Consider the following 26,866-nt stretch of genomic DNA (forward strand, 5'->3'; position numbering starts at 1 on the left):
TATGAGACAATTCAACAAAAATTCCTCGGCAGTGCCTCTCGGTTTGCAGACGAAGTTGGCAACCTTGTTGTTTTTTATATATAGGGTAGGAAAGTAATTTTTTATAAAATGTTTGTTTAAGCCAATTTTCGAATTGACGATATAGAGATTATATCACAGATGTGTCAGCCATATATAATTTATGAGAAAAAAGTCGAACAAGCCCGGGGGTCTGAAATGGGGGGGGGGGCTGTCCTCAAGCACCTGTGGATTAATGGGTTTAAAATGCACACATTAATACAGCAGGCTATCATAATCGTTACATTCACCCCAAAACTGAAGGATATCGATAGCGCGATTTTGGTTTGTGAGCTCGTCAACTTTACGCAAGTGTTCCTTTAAAGGTCATATGAAACAATGTCCAGAGCATTTTGGGTTATATACGGAAATGAGTTCATCTGAGCTACTTTAATAAGCCTGAAATTACATTTTGGATTTTTTATGCAAGTTAGCGGCAGCAGAGTCGATCAAAATTACTTCACTGCAAAAATGAACTTCAACTAGCGCGGCTTATCTCCCTTTGCTTATGACGTCAGTAAGACCCAGTCGCTACATTCAGTACTGTAGTTAACATTTATACTACCGATCATGTCTTTTGCAGCGTAAATTTTCAGAAAAATCATTAGTTGGGCTAAAACGTCGCATAAATATACGATGTTCAAACAAGATAGTATTTGTCTTTTAACATCCTACTGCATATTTGCAAGATTTTAGTATGTTTTCTTTATCTGTGTAATTTATTGTCGTCCTTCGAGACTTCAATCGACACACAGAGAGAGAGATGATACGACAAAGAGAGGGGGTCTGTACTCGAGTAAGTGAATATAGACGCTGTCAAATAATTTACAATTGAATAAAATTCTTACATAAGAATACTGATGATTTGTTTTCTGATTAAAATTTTTAAGCCATGATCAGATGATGCTATCTAGGTACTCGGTAGCACGCGCATTTATAAAGCTGAATTCGATTGACCGCACTGTGTGAAAGTGAAACTAAACCTGCATATAAATGATTTCATTTATTTATGGAAATGAAATGATTCTATTGCTTTCTCGCTTTCCCCCTTTCTCAATCACTTTTCCTTTTCTTTGGTTTTCCCTCTCTCTCTCTCTCTCTCTCTCTCTCTCTCTCTCTCTCTCTCTCTCTCTCTGTGTATTTTTTTCTTACCAAAAAGTCGGTACATATACGCATAACACTGTAACTATATTATCGTAATAATTTTAAAAACTCAGACATTAAACGTAATTCTATCTATGTAATCCTACTTTTCTGTATGTATATATTTACAGACCGAATTGTTTAAATTTGTATCAGTTTATTTTAACAAAGATTATTATATAGTCTGATTTAAAAAAAAATGTTTAACTGTAAAAATATTGATTTTGAAAATTAATTGTTCAGGTTCAGTCTTGCAAATAATGGGGGCATGGATTTTTTTTTTAACTGATCAATTTATGCACGAAGTGTATCAGTATTTTCAAACTGCAATTGCTCAGGCCATATTTAAAATAATGTTTGCTTGCCCTCTCCAGAAATTGGGTCGGTATGTAGGTGGGAAAATCTTTTTTTCTCAGAAAATTTCAGAATATATGTTGACGAATGGGAAAAATCAGGAATAAAACGAGAAAAAAAAAATCGTAATTCCTGGAGGTTGAAAAAAGTTTTGAGTCGGGCCATTTTGAGCCAGTCGGTCGGGAGAGGGCAACCAAACAATTTTTTAAAGTTGGCCTCAGCCAAACTGTAAGAAGTATCAGCACCGTAACATTACAGTGCATGTATATACATGTACATTCTCGTAATGCAGGTACATATTTTTTTTTAAATCATGCTTCTTGTGACAGCAAACGTACGGTGATGTCGTCATAAACCCCTATTTCTATATCGTTTTTACATAAGTCCTTGTGTTTCAGATTGCAGAAGGCGTGCATTCAAATACGCCGACTTTTCATTGATCCATGTTTATCATGAACTTCAATATATATCCCCGTGTTTATTTGGGAAAAAGTGTAGGGGGGGAGGGGGTACTCTTGAGCTAATATTTTTCCCTCTCAATATATGACACGACTTTATTTTACAGATTTTGCATGCCCATTAAATTTTTTATTGTAAGAAGCTTCAGGTCAGTGTTAATTAATTACGCTGTTTTTGTTGTTAATTATACAATTTCATTGGGAATGGGAAAAAAATATATACGTATCAAACAGAAATAAGAAGATTTTTAATTGTTTCTAAAGTATTAATTTAAAATAAGTAATCATAGTTGGAGGAGAAAAATCTTGATTTCTACGGGTATTCATCAGGATCATCCTACGATGAAAAGCTCTCGTTTTCAGTTGCTGTGTCTAATTAACGATTAGTTCATATAGAGTAAACTGTACTTTAGAATCAGATAGCTCATCTGAATACTTAATCACATTTATACACACAAAAATGACTAAAATTAACTCAATAAAATACGGTAAAATTACACTAGATCTAATGCGTTATTTACATCAATGGGTCTTTGTGACGTCATAAAAACACAAAACGATAAGCGGGTAACAAATTTATCAAGTGGACATTTTTCAATTAAGCAAAGGCAAAAATTTTTTACTAAACGTAATTTGACATTCTTTCATACCAGTCTTTATGTTTAAAAAGTAAAATTCTAGTGTTAAGAATCGTTTCATATGACCTTTAACTCTCTCGCAAACAATCACATTTATCCACTTGACTTGTCTCCGTCAAGTCCGTCTTTTTCGCATCAACCGTCTGTGGGACTATATGGACGATAGGGTTTAAAATGTCCAAGCTGGTCTCAATCAACTAAGGGCTGCCTTCTCGAAAGGGTTGAATAATTTCCCTATTAGAATGATAAACACACTGATGAACTCCATGCATAGGAGAATCATGCGCGAGGGAGACATACTTTTGGGGGGTACCGTCATATGAGTTTCAAACACAATTTATCATTGAGTCAAATGCTGACTGACGTTTTTCATACTAATTGTTAGGCCATTATTTACACACTGAATGTCGACGGATTTTTCCGTTATTCCTGATCATGACAAGGAGCACACGGCGGGTGTGACCGGTCGGCAGAGGATGCTCACTCCTCCATGGCACCTGATCCCACCTCTGATGTTTTGGAGGTCCGTGTTTGCTCTGCACCTATTTTGTAATGTTTAATGGACTTTTGAGGTTGAATACTGTTCGTTATCTCCATATATTTCATTTCAATAACTCATGAATTATTGTGGAAAATCAAATGAGATTTTGATTTTTATTAAAGATGATTTTAAATGTTAGATAGGATAACTGGAAAATACGTCTGAAATATATAACCTTATTTCACCTAAAAAGTTTACCCTGCGTTTCTTTTACATATATGAAGTATGAAAGCCCTAGCACCAACCGTACTAAAGTTATGACCAAGGTTTAAGTTTTCCAAAAGTAGTTCAAACGTCAAGGTCAAAGGGCAAAGTTGCTGGTATCCAAAGAAAGGGCCTTGTCACAAGGTTTACATATGTGAAGTATGAAAGCCTTAGCACCTACCGTTCAAAATTTATGGCCAAGGTTAAAGTTTTCCAAAAGTAGGTCAAACTCCAAGGTCAAGGTCTAAGGGTCAAAGTGTTGGTATCCAAAGGAAGGTCTTGTCACAAGGATTACACATGTGAAATATGAAGGCCTACCACCAACTGTTCAAAAGTTAAGGCCAAGGTTAAAGATTTCCAAAAGTAGGTCAAACTCCAAGGTGAAAGTCAAAAGGTCAAAGTTGTTGATATCCAAAGAAAGGCCTTATCACAAGGATTACATATGTGGAGTATGAAAGCCCTAGCATCAACCGTTCAAAAGTTATGGACAAGATTAAAGTTTTTCAAAAGTAGGTCAAACTCCTAGATCAAGGTCAAAAGGTCAAAGTTGTTGGTATCCAAAGAAAGGTCTTGTCACAGGAATTACACATGTGAAGTATGAAAGCCCCAGCACCAATTGTTCAAAAGTTATGGCCAAGGTTAAAGTTTGGTAAAATTTTGCAAAACTGGGTCAAACTCCAAGGTCAAAAGGTCAAATATGGTGGTACCCAAAGAAAGGTCTTGTCACAAGGAATACACATGTTAATATGAAAGCCATAGCTCCAACCAATCAAAAGTTATGGGCAAGGTTAATGTTTTTGCGGACAAACAGACAGACAGATAGACGGACGGACAGGGCAAAAACTATATACCCCCGAATCTTCGATACGGGGGCATAAAAATAAAGTGATTTCTTTTCTTAAATAATATAATTCTTTTTTCAAAAGCTTAATAGTGGTCTATTATAGGCAAGAGTTAACTAATATAGTGTTGATACAAAATGACAAGAAATAAGATTCGTTATTATTTTTTTTTTATTATTTTCAACAAAAAATAAGCATAAAAAACTGGGAAAACTTCTTTTCTTGAAAACAGACGGGTATTTTTCCTTGGAAATGTACAATTAGAATGTTCCTACATTTATTAATAAAGAAAAATATAGAAATTCAAAATAAAAAAGAAGTATGTAAATGGAAAATATCAAAATTCTTGAATTAAAACATCCTAAAGGAAGAGTAATCTTTCTTTATTTTCCACGGGTTGATTCATATACCCTGGGTGCTATTTCAGAAATTATGAGCATTTTTTTTTCAGACTTTCAAAAACATCGCTCTTTTGTGCAGTGATAATGCAGTTATAGCTTTTACTGAACTGTTCGGAAAACAATGCATGAACAATCGATATCCAAAATGTGCCTTCTTCAGAGCAATTGCAATCAACGTTCTAAAAGTTTTCGTCTATATGTGACCAAACAGTTACTTCTTGAATGAAATAATAACTAATTGGTAATTATTCAGCACAATGTGAAGTAATCATTCTTATCCACACCTCACCACACACAAGGTGGTGTACTATTACTCTAATATATGTACATCGTTTGCTTAAAAGTGTTCAAAAGAAGCTATGTTTAAACTACATGTATCTTTTTTAAGTTTTTTAAATGTCCATAGTACAAATATTAATTGTTACTGACTTGCAAATTTTTTGTCTATTTTAAATAAAATACCAACTTGTCATAAATTGCATTAAAATAGGTTCAGATGATTCTTTTAAACGGTGTATCTACAAATTTTGACCCGATAATAAGCACTTAATTGGAAGGAATCATAGCTTAAAAATTGCCATCCTCATTTTAAAAAACTCCAATTACTCTAATACCTTTTTGATACCATAATTTCATAAAAACGCATTAATTTCCAACGAAGATTTTAGAATTGTACCACACTAGAATGTTAGAAAATTATTTTTGAAATTTTTACAATCATTTAAACATTTTCTGACTTCAAGCCATGCTATTAATATAACTTGCTAGGAAACGCTGCGTTTAGGAAGTAGTTGTTCTAAGATGAGAAGATCCCCGAATTGAAATAGCTTCTCAATAACATCTTTTCCATTTATGACAAAAAAGATATCCATTCTTGGCTTTTGATTTCTGTGTTAATCTTTTTTCCAAGAAGATTTTAAAGCAATTATAAAATTTTCTATGTTGACCAATTTTTGATCCCCAGATATGTAATTTTGCGTTACAGGGGATTACTTAATCTCCTCCGACTTGGACTTCTGTGTAAATTCAAAAATGTCTTTTTGCGATACAACTTTACACTCATTTGTTGGAGATAGTAGGGAAATAAATAATTAAGGTCAGACGACACGTTCCTAAATAATATATATTTTTCCTAGGAATTTGTCATTGAAGTATTACTACTTTAACAAGCTTCCGCACAGTGGGGGGTGGGGGTGGGGGGTAGAATTCTTCATTTCCATTATTGTTCAATCAAAGCATTTATTTTAGGCAATTGTGAATTACAATTGGTATCAATAATGTCTCTAAGATCCACGGAAAATTGAATTCCTAGTATGTTGAAAGTTGTGGCTCTCCATTCTAATTTCCGCCTTGTATAATGAAAATCTTCCTTAGAAAACTTTTTAGAACTAATACATACTATTTTAGCTTTTGATATATTGATTTTGAGTCCCAAAAATTTTGAATAGAAGTCAGTTGTGTCAAGAGCAGCAAAGAGAGATTTCGTGAACCATCTAGGACAAGAAAAGTATCAGCAGCATATTGGGATAATTTATGCTCTTTATTATCTTCCACTATATCTTGTACATCTTGGTTCTCTTTAATTAAAATTGCCATAATTTCTGCACATGATATAAATAAATATGAAGAAAAAGAATCACCTTATCTGCCGCCTATTTTGATCAGATAAAAATCCGCTTTGCATAACAGAAGCTATAAAATTTGATTTAGAATCTTTACCCAGTTTAAACCAAACCAAAACTTCAAGATCTTATATGTAAATGACCATAAAACTGAATCAAAGACCTTTTCAAAATCAATCAATATTAATAAAGTAACCTGGAATGTTTTTGGAAGAAGTGTTGTGGATTAAATCATACACGAGTCTTGTACATGTATTTTCACCTATATACCTGCCTATCATAAGTCCTGAATATCTGTAATAAAATAATCTAAAGTTGTCTTCATTTTCTGTGAGAGACATTCTGATATTTTATTTAAAACATTTTTAGAAGTGTTATTGGCGCCAATTTAATTTAGAAATTGTCTGAGTTTATGATTTTTTTGGAATACAAGAAATTATACATAACTTTTGCCTTACTGAGAGCTCATTCTTGATAAAATCCACTTAATTGCCTTCAAGAAATAAATTTTCAAACCATTCCAAAAGGATTTTTTAAAATTCAACCGTATAACCAGAGATCCATGTTATCATATAAAAATACAGCAGTTTTGATCAAAATTCAAAAAGACTTGGAACACAAGTACACTAGACTAAGATACATAATTTGTATATCGGTTTTTGATTTCGACAAACGGTGTTGCCATGGTTTCTAAAAATAAAAAAAATCTTTGAAATTATTTCAAAATGCATCTCCACCTTAAGTTTTTGTCCAATTTCAGTAAGACTTGGTTCACAAATTCACTAGACTAAGATACATATATCTAAGTATCGGTTTTTGATTTCGACAAACGGTGTTGCCATTGTTACTAAAAATAGAAATTTCCTTGAAATTCTTTCAAAACGCTATTCCTCCAGTTTTGTTCCAGTTTCAGTGAGATTCGATACATAAGTACACTAGACTAAGATACATAATTCTGGTTGCTATTTCTTTATTTGATTTCGACAAACGATGTTGCCATGGATACTAAAAATAGAAAATTCTTTGAAATTATTTCAAAACACTACTCCTCCTACAGTTTTGGTTCAATTTCAACAAGACTTGCTAAATATTAAGTACACTTTGCTAAGATACATAATGCTTTTTATCAGTTTTGATTTCGACATACAATGTTGCCATGGTTACTAAAAATAGAAATTTCTTTGAAATTCTTTCAAAACGCTACTCCTCATACAGTTTTGGTCCAATTTCAATAAGACTTGATACACAAGTACACTTGACGAAGATATGCGAGCTACACACCAGTACATACCAGTAGAGCTTCAGTCTCGTCAAATACTTCTGGTTTTTAATCTTGAATTTTAAATTGTCCCACCAAACTAAAAGTGAAGCTTTAAATAACGCACATTTCTATTCTCTTTTAATCAATTCTATTACCTTTTATATTTCAGCACACAATAATAAATTATTATGTATCCATATACCTGGATCTCTAGCTTTTAGGCAAACTGTAATCAAAATATAAAACCACCACGGACTGCTAAGTGTTGTATCAACATAATAAATTTTATTTTACATACACGCTAAAAAAATTGAAATTAAAACATAATCAATTCTACTTTGAAGTTTGTTGTCTGTTATAGCTTTTCTTATTTAAAAATATTTCTTCCCTACATTTCTTTTTCTCCATATATCAATAATATTATGTTTACTTCTCAATTCAATCAGTTCTCTATAACACTGGTCGTAAGCGTGATTTGTTTTACCACTTCTATCTAATTCTCCAAGTGCATTATTAAAATGGCCCAGAATTATGTGGAATAACATTTGCAATGTTTTTTTAAAAAAAAATAAACACCGTACTTTTCCATTGTTTGGAGCATATAAATTAATAATGGCATAAACTTAATGAAAAAAGCAATCAAAAATTAGCTAAATATAGATAGATGTAATGTAAAAAAAAACACTAATGTACAAAAACCCTATTTTTACGTTCAAGGAAAAAATAAAAATCCAGAATTTGAAAAATCAGGATTTTATTATAATATTCTACTTTCTAAAAAGAAGCTAAAACCAATAATGGAAACGAAATGGTCGAAAGAATTCAATATAACAGGTGGTCAAGGGAAAAATATTTATACAGCTAAGATATTAAATGTTTTTGATAAACAGATAGCAGAATTCAATTTTAAATTTTGACATAACCAGCTTCATCCAGGAATTGTAATTATAATGTAAGTATATAAATGGAATAAAGGGGGGGGGGGGCATTGTACAAGTTGCGGTCAAGTAGAATATATTGTAGAATATATTGAACATTTAATTTTAGAATGTTTAGATTCAAAAATGGTATGGGAAAAAATATTGAAATTGAATATGTCCTGGGAAAATGTTGTAGGATTTTTTAATGAGTTTAACGACACAACAATTTTTTTAATTTTCAAATGCCATATCTAGGGCTGTGTATTGAGCAAAAGATACGATACGACATGATATTTTTGTAATGCAATATCCGATATATTTGATTCTTTAACAAGTCTATCAAAAAAGTCTTATAATTCATTTAATGCATGAATTTTATAAAAACTAATTGTTTTATAACCCATTTCGAAGTTCCTGATTCACTGCCATAACAAATTACACTTCAAATTCAAACTTTTAATGACTGAAAACAACATGTTAAATAAAGTTGTCTTTGTACTTTGTAATCTTTATCTAAGATGTCCTATATCCTTAATGATTATATCACTATTGATCAATTTTTAATTCAAAACAGTGAAAAATATAACCTTTGGTGATTGAAATTCCCAACTTTTTCACAGAATTATAAGAAAATCTGCTTGTTCGATACATATTGGAAGTTATTTTTTTCGATACGATACATTCTTAAACATCGATACGTATCGATTGATCGATATATTGAAACAGCCCTAGCCATATCAGTTGTAGGATACAAAATATACAAGTATAAAATGAAATGTAGGAAGCAAAATGAAAACGTAAATGCAAATGCAATGTTAACTTTTTTAAAATCATCATTATATCAGTATTATTTAATAGCAAAGGATGCAAAAAGTGTTAAATCCAATTACCATCTTTTAAAAAAGTTAGTTGACCAAATATGATTTTCTTTGTGTTTTGATTGTTTGTACTTTGATAAGTATATAACTACAATATAGATATTTCATCTATAATATTTATTTTATTTACAAAAGAAATATTTTACAATGATATGCATACATGTATGTATAGAAATGAAATGTTAACAATGATATATATACATGTACATGTATTTTTCTTCATCTAGTGTATATAATTTTGTAAATTAAATATTGAAAAAGTACCGATCCAGGGAGCTCCTGGCACCCCAGGTGAGGTATGGCATAAAACTTATTGTTTCCTGTATATTTGATATAGAAAAATCTACCTTCTGTTCCATTCGCATACTTCACATTCTCTTCAATCATGCTAATATACGAGCTATTATTTCTAATTAAAAATGCAACTCCCTTTGACCTTGACGGTGTATTAATGCTATCATAAAGAAAATGAACAATAAATACAGGTGATGAACAAACGAACAAATGTACATAAATACAGGAATGAAAGGGAGAGACGGAGAGAGAGCAGAGGAAAGGACTGAGGGGAGAGAGTTTTGTTAACTAACGTTATGCCCCAAGGAGTCAATATTTTCGCGATATAATCACTTTTATTGTAAATTCTTGTTCTTCTTTTGGAACGACTTGACTTTACCGGTCCCCAGAAAAACGCGCTAAAATATAGACAGGAGTTCGCAATTTTATCAATAAAGTCACTAAAAATCACTCGATTGACCAAGCCATGAGCTATGCGTTAGATAGCGAACTGTTCGCTATGCTAACGCATAGCTCATGACTTGGTCAATCGAGTGATTTTTAGTGACTTTATTGATAAAATTGCGAACTCCTGTGAATATAGTGTCGCCGTAGGCGACTTCAGTATATATGAGATCGCGTGAGCGATCGAAAAAAAATTTAAATTATGAGGTTTTTAGCCTTTTTGACCCCAAAATCGAATTCTACAGTTAATAATTTAGTTTAAAACTTCGTTTTTAAACAAAGTTTTTAACCTCGTTTTCTGAAAAAAGTAAATAAATAGAGGATATTCAATGTTTTGTAGATGAATATGGAATTTATTTCACGAGTGGGACAGGATTTTTTTTATATTTTCACGAGTGCGAAGCACGAGTGAAAATATCAACAAATCCTGTCTCACGAGTGAAATAAATTCCATATTCATCTACAAAACATTGAATTTTCTGTTTATTACATTTTCTTTGATTTTCCCTTTGCCTCTGTCTTTTCTTAAGGAAGAGATTGCAAGGGTCCATGAAAAAAATCCGCTCTATGAATTTTTCTCATTTTAACATATAATTTGCCTTACGTTAATGGTATCATAATATGAAAATGTCAACCATGGTCATCAGGGTTATAAAGAAGATATGGTTGCCATGGTAACCACCGTTTTTCAATATTTTGATATTTATGTAGTGAAATTTTAAGTATGTCATACAGATATCAAAATTGAAACAAATTAAATAATTTTCACCAGATATTAAATAATATGCTTTATATTCAATGAAAATAAAAATTGTATCGGAAACTATTGATAGATATAGTAATGCCACAGTTGCTTTGGGGAGTAGTCATTGTAAATTTGCAGTTATATTTTCACCCCAGGAGCAGTTTTCAAAGTCTTGACAAAAAATTGCCCAATGATTTTTCCTAAAATGGATATATTTTGTAACAATTATTATAAGTGACTTTTGGTTAAAATATGAAGTGGGGTCATCACATTCTTTTATAAGCTACATGCATTTCAATACCCCCCCCCCTTCCTAAAATATTAAAAGTCTTCATAAATTTTAATCTGATGGTTTGTTGCTGAACCTTTAAAGTGCATAATCTGTTAAAAGACTATAAAAAAAACAATATGTACAGATTAATAAAATATTTTTTTCCTGAAAATCTTGTGGTGGTTGCTCATTTTATACGTAGAGCAGAATGATAGCAGAATGATATAAGTATCATGTACACAAAAAACAACAGTATGCACATTTTTTTTATTTTTCCATCATTAAAATATTCTTTCCGTTATTATTTCAATATAAATATATACATTCTAAACCAGTGCACAGTGGTCCAAGGGCCAAATTGTTCATGCTCTGAACACTCATCGAGGTCTCTGCACTGTGACTTGGAATCGGAAAGGGGGGGGGGGGTTAGTCACTTGAACACATTGATTGAGTAGATTATTTCAGAGAACTTGTATCTGCAATATATACCGTATATAAAATAAATTCTAGCTATTATCTTATTTGACAAATTTTATTGATTTGCTATGTAATATTTACATTTGCAAATACACATTCATTGCAAGTTAGAAAACAGTTCATTTTCTCATGAACTAGGTAAGCCTACATATCTCCATTGTGACGTCATAATGCCACACTTGACGTCAAAACTATAGGCCTAGTGCAAACTGTTTGTTTCCAAAATAATGGTTGAATGACTTTTATAAATTTGCGCTTCATGATCAAGCGGTTCATGAAATATGCTGAGGTGAAGCGTCTTTGTTCGTGTCCTCGTGAATTTTCAAAAATTAAATTAATTTTTCAAATATATTCCCTTGAGCATGATGAGTTGAAATTTTTTTTTTAAATGTATATAACGTTATGCTCAAAATAATTTTCTTTCTCAGGTTATATTCATTATAATCACTGAGAAAATCACGCCGTCTGAAGCTTCTAGGAAATGATTGTCTATTCATAGATGTAAACCCTATAATAAAAAAAAAACGATCTCAAATAAAATTCTAGTATTTTGATTAAAACTAGAGGACGTAAAGACCCAAGTATGAAATAAATTTACTTATGAAACAGATTACAGCGTTCAGAACTACGACAAAGGCTAGACGTGTCAAAACGAAAAAAAAACACATGGATAAAAAAAAAAAATCTGCGTCGACGCTCACCAACACTCTGCAACTTCACATCTTTAGGGCCTATCTTATTCTTTCTCCGTTTTAAAATATTGCCACGAAAACCTTTTGTCATGGGCGTAATCATAATCATGCTCCTTATTCCGGAAATGGTTACCGTAAATCTTCTTTTTTTAAAAATCACATGAGTCGATCACTTGACGCCATGCAATCGCTTCCTTAACATAGTGGCATAGCTAGGTTTGACGTCATAGTTGAGCAGTTGAGACGTCATAGCTTAGCAGTTGTGAGATTGAAAACATTACATAGCATGGATTTTAGCAATATATTTGGGAAGAAAATTGCAGTTTTAGCTCTATCAAGATGTTTAGTTACTATCTATATCTTATGACAGGCCAGAAATTATTTTTTACTTTACTTTGATATCCTTTCACACTGTGAGAGAATATCATTTTGGTATTCTTTCACACTGTGAGAGAATATCACTTTTATTCAATAAATAAATTACAGTATTTCACTGTTGAAAATGTAATAATATTGTTTATTCAGTGAAAAGGAGACGAAAAATAATTGTCAACAGAGCGCGTGCGGCGCATGCTTAGTGCCGTTTCTTTCGTACTTAGCCATTTTTTCATGTAAACAAACCAAAGAGATGTCGTTAAAGCTGAATTAAGATATTGCAAAAATACAGATGCAACTAAATTTCTTAATTTATCTTTTAAAAAAACCAAGACACTAACCCTAATCCCTCGGATGGTATGCGAGGACTAACCCAAATCTCCCAGGCGGATGCTAGACTAACCCATTTGCGAGGACTAACCCTAATCTCTCGGATCGATGCGAGACTAACCCTAATCAGTTGAAAACTTGTGCAAGGACTAACCCTAATCTCTCAGGTGGGTGCAAGACTAACCATAACCAGTCAAAAAATGTGCAAGACTAACCCTTATTATATACCCATCAATTTCCTTGTTTTTGTTACTGTTAATTTTACAGAGTGTGATCCGACTTTCCAGATCACCACACTGTGGTTTTCTGAATCCATATCACCCCTCTCTGAAACTGATGACGTAGTACACAGATAAATGACGTTTTTATTCTCGCGCATCAAAAAGTTCCTTGACAAAATGGTTTGTTTAATGGATAAAAGTTATGTAATTGATACAAAAAAGTTTTCCTTTTATTATACTTTGCTAGTTGTAAAGGGGTATATAATAAATTTATCATTATAACAGTAACTTGATCCGAAGAGCCGTATCACGTCGAGTTGACAGGCGCGGATCATCAGATCAAACGAGACGCGAAGCGTCGAGTTTGATCTGATGATCCGCGCCTGTCAACGAGACGTGATACGGCTCCTCGGATCAAGTTACTGTTATAATAATATATATTTATCAGTTGAGTGACGTAAATCTTACGTCATAGTGCAATAGCGCGTGGATCTTGCGGATCTGGGGACCGGTAAAGTAAAGTCTACCCCTTCTTTTTTTTTTCTTTTTTTTTTTTTAAATGTAGCTTTCATAAAACTTACTCGGGCATATCTACTGAGGAGATCATAAACTATGTTCTTCTCGAATCATTCATTGACTGACCTACTTCCTTTAAACTTTCTTTGTGAGGTAAACGTTTAGATAGAAGACATTTTAGTGTTATTGATGGAAGCTTTGAAAAGGCATACAGTTGTAAACAAAAATGGATACCGATGCATCATCGTCAGCGAATCCAGTGGTAATATATTTGTTAAACCCTGAAATCTTTACGTCAAACAAGCTGATTAGGTCGTCAAAAGTATTCCAGATTTTTAATTGGAATCAGAAATTTATGTGAAAGATTTTATGTAATCTTTCAATTCCAAAAGGATAGATATACATTTTTATTTTAGGAAGTTGTTCAAGCTTAAAGTTATCTTTGGGGGAGTTGCTGTTTGAATTATGTGCCAATGTGCCTTGAAAAAGTGCGGACATTCCATATTTTGATTACCATTTCATGTCTTCGGATAATCAAAAATGTAATGTGCATGTCAAAAATCACATTGGCCAGGGGATGGCTATATACCGATGTTTTAAAAAAAAATATTTAAAAATATATATTCTATTGTACCAAATCATAAGTGTTGTTTTATATTAGTTGGTACATGTACATGATTCTTTTTAAAATATTTTTTTTACACACTGGGAGCAAGCCTCTGTACCAAAATAAATATCTGTCTGCAGGGTTGTATCTAGATAGAATGTTCTATCGTTAAAATGATAAATGTCCTACGGACCCGGTTTAACGATAGAATGCGTTCCGTGTATTGTCAATGTAGCAAAGAAAATACGAGAGATAACTCTAACTCAGTGCATTTACTATGAAAAATCCCGAGAGTTCCGAATGTCAACATGGTGTGTAAATTTGAAACGAGTAAAAACGTTGGTGAAAAAGTGGTCAATTCTTCCATTATATGGATTAAATTTTTAGATGAAAGGTATTTACAGTCTCAAAGAGGTTTGTTATGATTAATTTGACTGTTATTTTCAATGCAACTTCATTAATTGTCTCCAAAATCGTTTTGGAGCGATTCTGCAATTTTCTGCTACATTACGGGTATATGGGAGGAATTCTAACCGTGGTGAGGGCCTGTCCCGAGACACAGTTAGATTATTCTAACTAGGTTGTACCAAAGAATTGAAATAGCAGGGGACATTAAAAAAGTAGAAGGGTTCAGGGGTTTCCTCTCCTTAAAGTGGGTTGAAGGGGAATACCAAAATAACTGGGAGATTATGTCATTATAGGCAGGGAAATTTTCTGGCCCTTGGGTCTTAGGGACAACTCTGTGTCTGTTCGGTGGCTGCTTGAAATAGAGAATTTGCTTAATTATATGTGTAGATATAATGAATACCAATATTATATCAACAAAAGAAATGTCTTAGGAGTACAAGGGAAGTATGTACTAGTTAGTATAAGAACCTGTCAATGTGAGTACTAACCAGAATTTATCCATTTTTCTAATTTAGCTATTTCTTTCAGCTCTCTATATTATCAGTTAAGAAATAAAATGAGTTACAAATGAATAAAGGTACTTAGATTGAGTAATATTTGATGTATTAATAGGAACCAAGTGACTTTACAAACATTTCACTGGAGGGTGACCCTGAACATCCTCCCAAAAAGAAGACACCACGTAGGTTGATCTATTGTAGTGATGGTGTTTTAGAAGAATACTCAACGGACGAAGAGGAGGAGAAACCCCCAGAACCAGAGATCAACCCAGTAAGGACTGCAATATAATCTGTATAATGATTCAAAATATTCAAGGTACAGAGACCCAGACTCATTAACAGAGAAGTGATTACAGTGATCATTGTACATGAAACATACATTGTAATAACAGCTGTGTAACAGGAAGTTCATGCAGAAATTGGAATAATATATAATACTGTAACACAAAAAAAATGAAAAGTCTTCAGGGTTTCTATGGCATACTGTATGCGTACATAAATTGACGTATTCAAAATTTAGCACAATCACTGGGTATTGAGTGGTTGGCATAATTATGAATTATTGCTACACATGTCCACACCATGTATTTTATTTACAAATGATATATTAATGGTATTCATGATTTAGTGCATTGATTTTCTTGCCAAAGCCGCCAAAATATGAAGCCCACTATTTTAGGCATCATACAGTACATGTATAACATAAAAAAATGTCAAAATTCAGTTACAATTTAACAGTGTAAACAATACATCAAATGTATCCTTCATGAGGCCTATACCAGGGTCCAAATGAAATAGGTCTGAATTTACAAACATTTCTAATTGATGCAGCTAAAAATCAACTCAGTAAGGATGGTTATATAATGTGTATTTAACAATTTTTTCTCATAACTTCAGGTGATTAAATCAATTGCTATTTTAACTATCAGATTACGTTTTCATTTTTAAAATTCCTGATTGATTGCTCCTTTGGTGATTTTTTTTTCTGATGATCATCTTCAAACATAGGTAAAATACTGTAAGTGTTACAGTTGACATAGGCCTGGGGTCTAAGGGGTGGGGCTAAAACCATCAATATTAACGCAATACTTTTTAAATCTTCTTTTTTACTATTGGACATCAAGCAGTTAAACTGTTAGCATGATTGTGATATAAGGCATTGAGCCCTCTGCCAAAATTGTGAAATTCATGGCCCCTGGGTAAGGGGTACTGGTGTAAGGCTGTGGCTCTATTAATCATGTAGTGAAAATGCATACACTCTTTAGAAAGCTTTTTCTTTCCCCTTTTATATTTAGCAGACATACTAAGTGCATGGTTAAATGAACAAGGGTACCTCTTCCAAAATTTGAAATTCATGGCCTTGGGTCAGGGGTTCTGGTGTTATAACAGGTTCTGGTATAAAGGCAGGGTTATATTGATAATATATTGAAAATGCATACATTCTTTAAAAAGCTTCTTTCCCTCTGTATACTTAACAAACAAACTAAGTGCATAGTTATAATAAGCAAGAGTGCAAAATTGTGAAATTCATGGCCCCTGGGCCAGGGGTTCTTGTGTTAGGCTAAGACTGTATTCATCATACAATGAAAATGCATTATTTCTTTGAAAATCTTCTTCTCTGCTCCCGGATATCAAGCAAACAAACTAAGTGCATGGTACTGATGAGCAAAGGTGCCTCTTTCAAAATTGTGAATTCATGGCCCCTGGATCAGAGGTTCTGGTGTTGGGTGGGGCATGATTGATCATATAGTAAAAATGCATAAATTCTTTAAAAATCTTATTCTTTTCTCCTGGGCATCTAGGAGGCAAACAGAATAAGTTGTAATGAAAAGGGTTTTTTTTTTTACAAGAATAGTGAAATTCCTGATCACTTGATCAAGTGTTTTCCTGCTGGGCAGGATTCTATTAATTGTTATTGTAGTGAAATGTGTACTCTTCTGAGAGAAGTAATCCCCTTTGCTATTCACCTATGATAATTAATTAACTGTTATTATTGTAATTGATAGGTCAACTTGAATAAAAGAATTAAACAAGAATTTTGAATGTATAATACAAAAAGTACTTTCATTGTTTTAAATGGGCAGGTAGATTTGTAAATAATAGATAAATAAAAATGAGACAAATATACCTTATCTAATTGTACATTACATATTCTTCCAAGATCAAGAGAAGCCTGTGTGTAAGGGAATGAGAAAGGTTTACTCCATGTTCTCAAGCACTATTGTATTATTTAGTCTGAATATTGATCATGTTGATAGTGTCCAATGGGAGTGTATGAGTATTGGCAAGTAAATATATTTACTTTATGATTTATTACTAAGTACTAGACTAACTTAGTTGCTAATTTGGTGATCCCTGATCATCCTATTTCGCTGGCTTTTGGACAACATATATTCATTTCTCAGTTTAATTTGTTTTATTTCATTCTTCAGTGGATCCTTTACAGTGTTGTATTATACTCAGGTGACTGGTAAGGCTCTAGGGACTTTGCAGCCAGGCCATATTTCTGTTTTGTTTCCTTTTTTATGTCACCTGAGCTGACTCACTCAAATGCTATCTTGAAGTTTGACAAAGTTTAATCATGAAATTGACCTTTGGGTTACTAGTTTTGAAGCCCCAAAACCAAGAGAAAAAAAATTGAGTCATGGTTTTCTAAAATCAAAAGAAAACCAGAAGTCTCTGATGAGACTGTAGCTCTACTGGTCTGTTTGTATAACAAAAGAAAAGTAGCACTTGGATTTGAAACATTGCAACATGCAACAATAAATAGAATTATGTATCTTAATGAAGTCTACTTTTGTGACAAGTTATATTGAAATCAAATGAAAACTAGGAGTAGTAGCGTTTTGAAAGTATTTCACGGAAATTTCTATTTTTAGTACCGGTAACCATGACAACACCATTCACCCAAATAAAAAAAACAGAAATACATATTATGTATCGTAGTGTATTCTAACTGTGTGCCAAATTAGATTGAAATCAGACCAAAATTGTAGGAGGAGTAACGTTTTAAAGGAATTTCACAGAAATTTCTATTTTAAGTAACCATGGCAACACTGTTCATCGAATTCAAAAACCAATGCAATAAATTATGTATCTTAGTATAGTCTTCTTGTATGCCTAATTATATTAGAAGCAGACTAAAACTGTAGCAGGAGTAGTGTTTTAAAGGAATTTCACAGAAATTTCTATTTTTAGTAACCATGGCAACACCGTCCATTGAATTCAAAAACCGATGCAATAAATTATGCATCTTAGTGTAGTGTACTTGTGTGCCAAGTTATATTGAAATCGGACCAAAACTGTAGGAAGAGTAGCGTTTTAAAGGAATTTCACAGAAATTTCTATTTTTAGTTACCATGGCAACACCGTCCATCGAAATCAAAAACCGATGCACTAAATTATGTATCTTAGTGTAGTCTACCTGTGTGCCAAGTTATATTGAAATCGGACCAAAACTGTAGGAGGAGTAGCGTTTTAAAGGAATTTCACAGAAATTTCTATTTTTAGTAACCATGGCAACACCGTCCATCGAAATAAAAAAACCGATGCACTAAATTATGTATCTTAGTGTAGTCTACTTGTGTGCCAAATTATATTGAAATCGGACCAAAACTGTAGGAGGAGTAGCGTTTTAAAGGAATTTCACAGAAATTTCTATTTTTAGTAACCATGGCAACACCGTCCATCGAAATCAAAAACCGATGCACTAAATTATGTATCTTAGTGTAGTCTACTTGTGTGCCAAGTTATATTGAAATCGGACCAAAACTGTAGGAGGAGTAGCGTTTTAAAGGAATTTCACAGAAATTTCTATTTTTAGTAACCATGGCAACACCGTCCATCGAAATCAAAAACCGATGCACTAAATTATGTATCTTAGTGTAGTCTACTTGTGTGCCAAGTTATATTGAAATCGGACCAAAACTGTAGGAGGAGTAGCGTTTTAAAGGAATTTCACAGAAATTTCTATTTTTAGTAACCATGGCAACACCGTCCATCGAAATCAAAAACCGATGCACTAAATTATGTATCTTAGTGTAGTCTACTTGTGTGCCAAGTTATATTGAAATCGGACCAAAACTGTAGGAGGAGTAGCGTTTTAAAGGAATTTCACAGAAATTTCTATTTTTAGTAACCATGGCAACACCGTCCATCGAAATCAAAAACTGATGCACTAAATTATGTATCTTAGTGTAGTCTACTTGTGTGCCAAGTTATATTGAAATCGGACCAAAACTGTAGGAGGAGTAGCGTTTTAAAGGAATTTCACAGAAATTTCTATTTTTAGTAACCATGGCAACACCGTCCATCGAAATCAAAAACCGATGCACTAAATTATGTATCTTAGTGTAGTCTACTTGAGTGCCAAGTTATATTGAAATCGGACCAAAACTGTAGGAGGAGTAGCGTTTTAAAGGAATTTCACAGAAATTTCTATTTTTAGTAACCATGGCAACACCGTCCATCGAAATCAAAAACCGATGCACTAAATTATGTATCTTAGTGTAGTCTACTTGTGTGCCAAGTTATATTGAAATCGGACCAAAACTGTAGGAGGAGTAGCGTTTTAAAGGAATTTCACAGAAATTTCTATTTTAAGTAACCATGGCAACACCGTCCGTCGAAATCAAAAACCGATGCACTTAATTATGTATCTTAGTGTAGTCTACTTGTGTGCCAAGTTATATTGAAATCGGACCAAAACTGTAGGAGGAGTAGCGTTTTAAAGGAATTTCACAGAAATTTCTATTTTTAGTAACCATGGCAACACCGTCCATCGAAATCAAAAACCGATGCTCTAAATTATGTATCTTAGTGAAGTCTACTTGTGTGCCAAGTTATATTGAAATTGGACCAAAACTGTAGGAGGAGTAGCGTTTTAAAGGAATTTCACAGAAATTTCTATTTTTAGTAACCATGGCAACACCGTCCATTGAAATCAAATACCGATGCTCTAAATTATGTATCTTAGTGAAGTCTACTTGTGTGCCAAGTTATATTGAAATCGGACCAAAACTGTAGGAGGAGTAGCGTTTTAAAGGAATTTCACAGAAATTTCTATTTTTAGTAACCATGGCAACACCGTCCATCGAAATCAAAAACTGATGCACTAAATTATGTATCTTAGTGTAGTCTACTTGTGTGCCAAGTTATATTGAAATCGGACCAAAACTGTAGGAGGAGTAGCGTTTTAAAGGAATTTCACAGAAATTTCTATTTTTAGTAACCATGGCAACACCGTTCATTGAAATCAAAAATCGATGCACTAAATTATGTATCTTAGTGTAGTCTACTTGTGTGCCAAGTTATATTGAAATCGGACCAAAACTGTAGGAGGAGTAGCGTTTTGAAAAATTGTTTACAGACAGACGGACAGACAGACAGACGGACGGACGACGGACACCTTACTATCGCATAAGCTCTTCTGGTCTCTGACCAGTAGAGCTAAAAATTGAGGGGATTTATTCCCCTTGAAATCCACATCACAGTTACAATGCTTAATCATTGCGCTGCCTACTAAAATAAACTTCACCTTAGTAGAGCTATTGTGATGCACGGCACTTTACTCATTAGACCATGTGTAACACACCATAGTAATCTTGGCAAAATTCTGCAAGTTGATTGGTCAGATACACAACCAACTGTAAATATTACATTGTCATTCATCTTTTATCTTTCAGAAAGAGCTGAATTGGTTGCCTTGGTTTTGGTATTACATAGTGAACACAGCCAGGGGAACATTATACGGTACAATGCAGATTACTGTTACAAGATTTTAAGTTGGTTTTTAGACATCAGCATTATATAACTGGGACAAAGCTATTAATCATTCAATATAATTTTCTTATTAAGACAACTCTTTGAATTGCTAAGAGTTTTTGGAGTATATTTTGTGTTGGCTTTCAGATAAGTACCAGAAATTCATTTTGTTTTTAATATATATAGGTGTCTTAGCAAGTCTAATTTTGAAATCAATTTTAAAAATCATACTAGAAAATGATAATAAAACTATAGTTGCTAACTTTCTGTATACTTGTGGACAGTGGCAGACACTTGTGGAGAAAAGCTAGCATGGTTTTTTGGCATCACCACACCAAAATACCAGTATGCGATTGATGAATACTACCGTCTTAAAGAAGAGGTAGGACAATATGTGTATAAAATTGAATTAAAATTAGACATTATTAGCTAATGTAATTAAAAGATTTAAAACTAGCCTCTAAACATCATATAAAATGTGTAACTGGAGATTTCCGGCTGAATTTATGCAACAAAATGTTAGTGCTGAAATATGTTAAACTGACGTATATGGAGAGATTGAAAAAGAATGATAGGTGTTCTTTACATTGCAAGAAATATGCATAACTATTCAAGACTTCTTCAGTGATGAAATCAAATCCCCATGAATCAGTATTTTTTCCAATAACAATGATAATTGACCCCACTAAAATATGTGATTTTACGGTATTTTAAAACATGTTTTGATGAATTCAAACTTTCTGCTGATTTTATTCTTCTGTAGTTTTCAGAAAGTATTCTCCTGTATTAGCACCCTTAGTAGCTATAGCTGTAAAGCCATTTTATTCCACTCAGAACATTAAATAATTTTCTTTATACAAAATTGTTTTATATAATACACATATGTCATTGCAGCTGTGATAATTTAAACTTCCTTAGAATTCCAGTAATATCATAAGTCGTACTTATTGCAGAAGTTTAATAAAAAATAAAATGTTCACTTACAGGAGGAAAGAGAAAAGGCCAAAGAGAAAAGAGATCAGGAAATGTTTGAAGAAAAGAAATTGTCCCAAGTCAGAGTAGACACTCCTCAGAAACTAGATATAACTGAAGAAACCAAGGAACAAGTGACAAAGTACTGATTTGTTCTAAGAAATCAGGCAGTGATCCAAATCAAAGCAATTGTATTTATCAGGATTTAAGAAGGGATTAAATATAATACATGTGTATAATTATTATGTTAAGTTTTTATATGAGTGGTGGTGTTCACTAATTAACAATATGTGATTATAGAATCTCTGCTTATTGAAATCATCATATTTGAAATCCATTATAAAATTTTGAAAAAAATCTAGTCCTATATGAGGGCTGTTTGAAAAAATCATGAACAATGTCAGTCTTTAATATATTATTTTCCAGAAATTCAAGATCAGAACATTATTATGTTTAAAAAATTTTTTGTTATGTGAAGTTTCATCATATGGAACTCATGTTACTTAATTTTAAAATCAGCATGTATTACCACAGAGTGCACTTAACAGCATTATAATGTATATTTTCACTGTTTCAAATTTTAAATAATGGAAATGTATCATGATATATTTGAAATTTTTAATACAAATTATTTGAATTTATTGATAAAACAGGTTACCAAATTTGGATATAATATGACGGAAGTTCACAAACTTTTTTTTCAAACAACCCTCGTACAATTGATTTTTATGCTTAAAAAGTTGAAATGCTTTGAATTGATATTTTGTCCAAACGAGAGAAATAGTATGTTTCATTCTGACAAGAAAAATATTGTTACTGGAAAAAAAAGTTTAATACTGTAAAATCATATATTTTTGTGGGGTCAAATTTTGTAGGTTTAAGGAAAAAATATTGGTTTGTGGGGATTTGATTCCGTGGTTGAAAAGGTGTTGAGTATGGTAGCTATGAATATGAAATTTTACATTTTAACATTAATTGCATTAACAAAATCAAAGACTAAACCCCACACCGTTTTGAAGCACATTCAGTAAATTTCAGACATTAAAAAAATAATAACAAAACTGATACTGTGAAATCAATATTTTTCGTGTTTTTTTTTTTTTCCATTGTTTTTGAGGTATGAAGATCGAGACCCACAAATTCAAGTGCACCATAAAATCTTTATTTCTTTTAATAGCCTGAATTCTTCAGTTGGGGAAATTTCCATTTTAATTTCATTATTGAGAAATACAATTTGTAGTCAAACATAAATACAATGTTGGGAAGTTATTTTTTATCTTGATTCGTAAGGGTTATTTGGTATTCATTTCAGACATAATTTGCATGATGATTCAATATCTGTTAATTTCAGATTATAGTACAAGAGGGGCAATATTTGTTGTCCAATCAAAATTTGCTTAAGAAAATGAGAAAAATTGAAGAGGCTGAATTTAGAATGTTTATATCACCTGTTTTTGTCCGTCATCATTCTTTGTGCATTAACATTTGAACATTTTTAGCTTCTTCTCTGGAACCACTGAACCAATTTCAACTAATTTTGGCACAGAGTATCTATGGGTGAAAGGGAACAAAACTTTTGAATTTCGTGGTCCTTGCCCCCTCCTCCTCAAGGCCTAAGGGGTGGTGCTAAAAATATCAAAAGTATTGCAATCTTTAAAAATCTTCTTTTCACTCCGGGACATCAAGCAGTTAAACTGTTGGCATGATTGTAAAAAGCATTGAGCCCTCGACCAAAAGTGTGAAATTCATGGTCTCAGTGTGAGGGGTTCTGGTGTTAGGGCTGTATTGGTCATATAGTGAAAATGCATAAATTTTCAAAAATCTCTTCTTCACCTGTACCAGTATATTTAGCAAACAAACTAAGTGCATAGAAATAGTGTACAAGAGTGCCTCTCCAGTTGTGAAATTCATGGCCCAAGGGTCAGAGGTTCTGGTGCTAGGGCAGGGCTGTATTGGTCACATAGTGAAAATTCATTAATTCTTTGAAAATCTTCTCTGCTCCTGGGTATTTAGAATACAAACAAAGTGCATAGTTGTGATGAGCAAGAATGCCTTTTATAAAATCATGAAATTCATGGCCCAGGAGTCAGGTATTCTTATGTTAGGGTGAGCACTTTTGAATATATAGTAAAAATGCATTATTTCTTTGAAAATCTTCTTCTCAGCCCCTGGATATTTAGAATACAAACTAAGTGCATGGTTATGATGACTATTGATGAGCAACAATGCCTCTTTCAAAATTTTGAAATTCATAGCCTGGAGGTCAAGTGTTCTGGTGCTAACGTGAGGCTGCACTCATGACATATGTTAATTAAATCAGTGCAAATAATGTTAATGATAGGTTAGTTGAATAAAAGAATTAGATAATAATTTTTGATATATAATATAAAAAGTAATTTCTTAGTAGTGTTTCCAGTCATCGATTATAATTGAAAATCAGTTGATTGCTGGCACAATCCAAGCGCCCAATTACAAAATGTTTATTCCAATTAATCGGTTTATTTTTTATTTTATTTTACAAGCATAACAATTTTTTTAGGCCAAATATTCCAGCTGTGACTTATCTATTATCTTACTTGTGTTTTGTAATGGTGCAGATGAAAGATAGTTGGTTACAGTAACCCGATCATCGATTATGAAATTCTTACCGATTCCCATCACTATAATTTCTTTTAAATAGTCTGGTACATTTGTAAAAAAAAAAAAAAAAAAAAAAAAATAGATGAATTTAAATGAGACAAAATATCTTATATTTATATAAGTACATTAAATATAAGTTAAAAACCAAGAGAGGCCACCATGGGATAGTTTCTCTTTAACATAATGTTATATGTCAAAGCACTATTGTTATGTTAGTGGAAGTGATGGAGTGTAGAAACATCTGGAGCACTGATATATACAGGCAGGTTTCTGAATTGTTGATAATTACTAGACTAACTATTTTGTTGAGCCCTGATTATCTCTTTTCTTTCAGTTTATTAATTGTTTACCATTCCATGGATCTTTACCAGGGTAGTATTATACTCGGGTGACTGTTAAAGCCCTAGGGCCTCTTGTTTTCATAGATTATAAACCACAGTAATTGCCTGTTGTTCATACTTGCCTAAATTGAGGTGTTTAATATGAATCCAATTTTCATGTCAAGGTATATGTATGAATTTTTATTGTTGTTAAATGTATATAACACTTTTATTTTTGTTTCTGAAATAAAGTTTCTTAAAGTTGTATGTATTCGTTTTTCATTTTGTGGAACACTATTCACTACTGGGAGTAAAATTGTTGTTAAAATTTCAAAGCAGAGAATTGCATTGAAAAACAAGATGTGTTTGTGAAACACTTTTGCCCCTCTGTGGCTGCTCAAGGCCAAGGTTAAAGTTTTTCAAATGTAGGTCAAAATCCAAGGTCAAAGTCAAGAGTTCTAAAATATTGATAACCCAAAGAAAGCTCTTGTCACAAGGAATACAAATATGAAATATATAATAGCTCTAGTCCAACCATTCAGAAAATATGGCCAAGGTTAAAGTTTTTTTTTTCAAAAATTAGGTCATACTCCAAGTATGAGATCAAAAAATAATGGTACCAAAGGAAAGGTTGTGGCACAAGGTGTGCATAAGTGAAATATGAAAGGCCTAGCAGCAACCTTTCAAAAGTTATAGGCAAGTTTTTTCAAATGTATATCAAACTCCAAAGTTAAGGTCATGAGGTCAAAAATGTTGGTACTCAAAGAAAGATCCTGTCACAATAAATACACATATATATGAAAGTCCTATAGCACCCACTGTTCAAAAGTTATGACCAAGGTGAAAGTTTTTGCATAAGTAGATCAAGCTCTAAGGTCAAGATCGAAAGTCAAAAATGTTGGTACCAAATGAAAGTTCTGGCCACATGGAATACACACATGAAATATATAAGCACTAGCTCCAACCATTCAAAAGTTATGGCCAAAAGTTAAAGTTTGGTAATTTTTTGCAAAAGTAGGTCAAACTCCATGGTCAAGAGGTCAAATGTGTTGGTACCCAAAGAAAGGTCTTGTCACAAGAAATACACATGTGAAATATGAAAGTAAAAATCATTCAAAAGTAATGGACAAGGTTCAAATTTTTGCGGACATATTAACAGACAGAGGGCATTAAAATTAAGGAAAGAAATTTGTTAACATATTTAATTTTGCTGGGTTACACAAGATTGCAGGATAATATCAGTCACCTGGGCTACGTTTTACAAAAGAACTTACGACTAAGACCAAAATATGATTTTGCTTCTAACTTTCTTTTTAACATTAATCTGAAAATGGATCGGACCTTTTCTAAAAGAAGTTAGAGAGATATTTCTATGCAAACAATTTTTAATGGAAACATTAATTTTGCAAGATTTCACAAACAACTTAAGTTTTTGGTCCAGGTCGTAAGTTCTTTTGTAAAATGGGTCCCTGAATATTAACTTTGTCTTATTGGAATTTTTTAAGGTGTTGGTATCTGTGTTTCATTATCAAGAAAACCACCTATAAATTAACCCTATAACCCTAAATCTAGCAGTTTAAGAACTAAAAGTTGCGTGATGATCTTTTTAGCTTACTTGGCTCAAGTGAGCTTTTCTGATCAAAATTTGTCCATTTTCGTCATCATCATGAATTTTTTGCAATTTCATCTTCTCCAGAACCATTGGGTCAATTTCAAACAAACTTGGTGCAGAGTATTCTTAGGTAAAGGGGATTCATGTTTGAAAGGGGCACACCCTGTTTAAAGAAGAGATAACCGAGAGAAAAAAAAATTAAATATGGTGGGTGTCATAAAAAAATCTTCTCTAAAACCACTGAGCCAAAAAAGTTGAAACTTAAGCGAAAGCTTCCTGAAATTGTACAGATTCAAGTTTGTAGAAATCATGGCTCAGGAGCTAGGGTAGGACGGGGCCACCGTACTATATCGTAAATTT

At 32.7% G+C, this 26,866-nt stretch overlaps 1 protein-coding gene across 1 annotated transcript; it reads left to right on the forward strand.

The window, feature by feature from the left end:
* Window positions 1-13,840: 13,840 nt before the first annotated feature.
* Window positions 13,841-25,159, forward strand: LOC133181875 (protein FAM177A1-like). The gene is made up of 5 exons (XM_061316516.1): window positions 13,841-13,946; window positions 15,312-15,470; window positions 20,884-20,950; window positions 21,247-21,344; window positions 21,949-25,159. The coding sequence occupies exons 1-5, from the start codon at window positions 13,911-13,913 to the stop codon at window positions 22,081-22,083; spliced, it is 495 nt and encodes a 164-aa protein (XP_061172500.1). The 5' UTR covers window positions 13,841-13,910; the 3' UTR covers window positions 22,084-25,159.
* The last annotated feature ends 1,707 nt before the right edge of the window (window positions 25,160-26,866 follow it).

Source organism: Saccostrea echinata, unplaced genomic scaffold, assembly GCF_033153115.1.
Source record: "Saccostrea echinata isolate AGI-Se365-2 ecotype Australia unplaced genomic scaffold, CSIRO_AGI_Sech_v1 ptg000009l, whole genome shotgun sequence".
In the NCBI taxonomy this organism is placed as follows: Eukaryota; Metazoa; Mollusca; class Bivalvia; order Ostreida; family Ostreidae; genus Saccostrea; species Saccostrea echinata.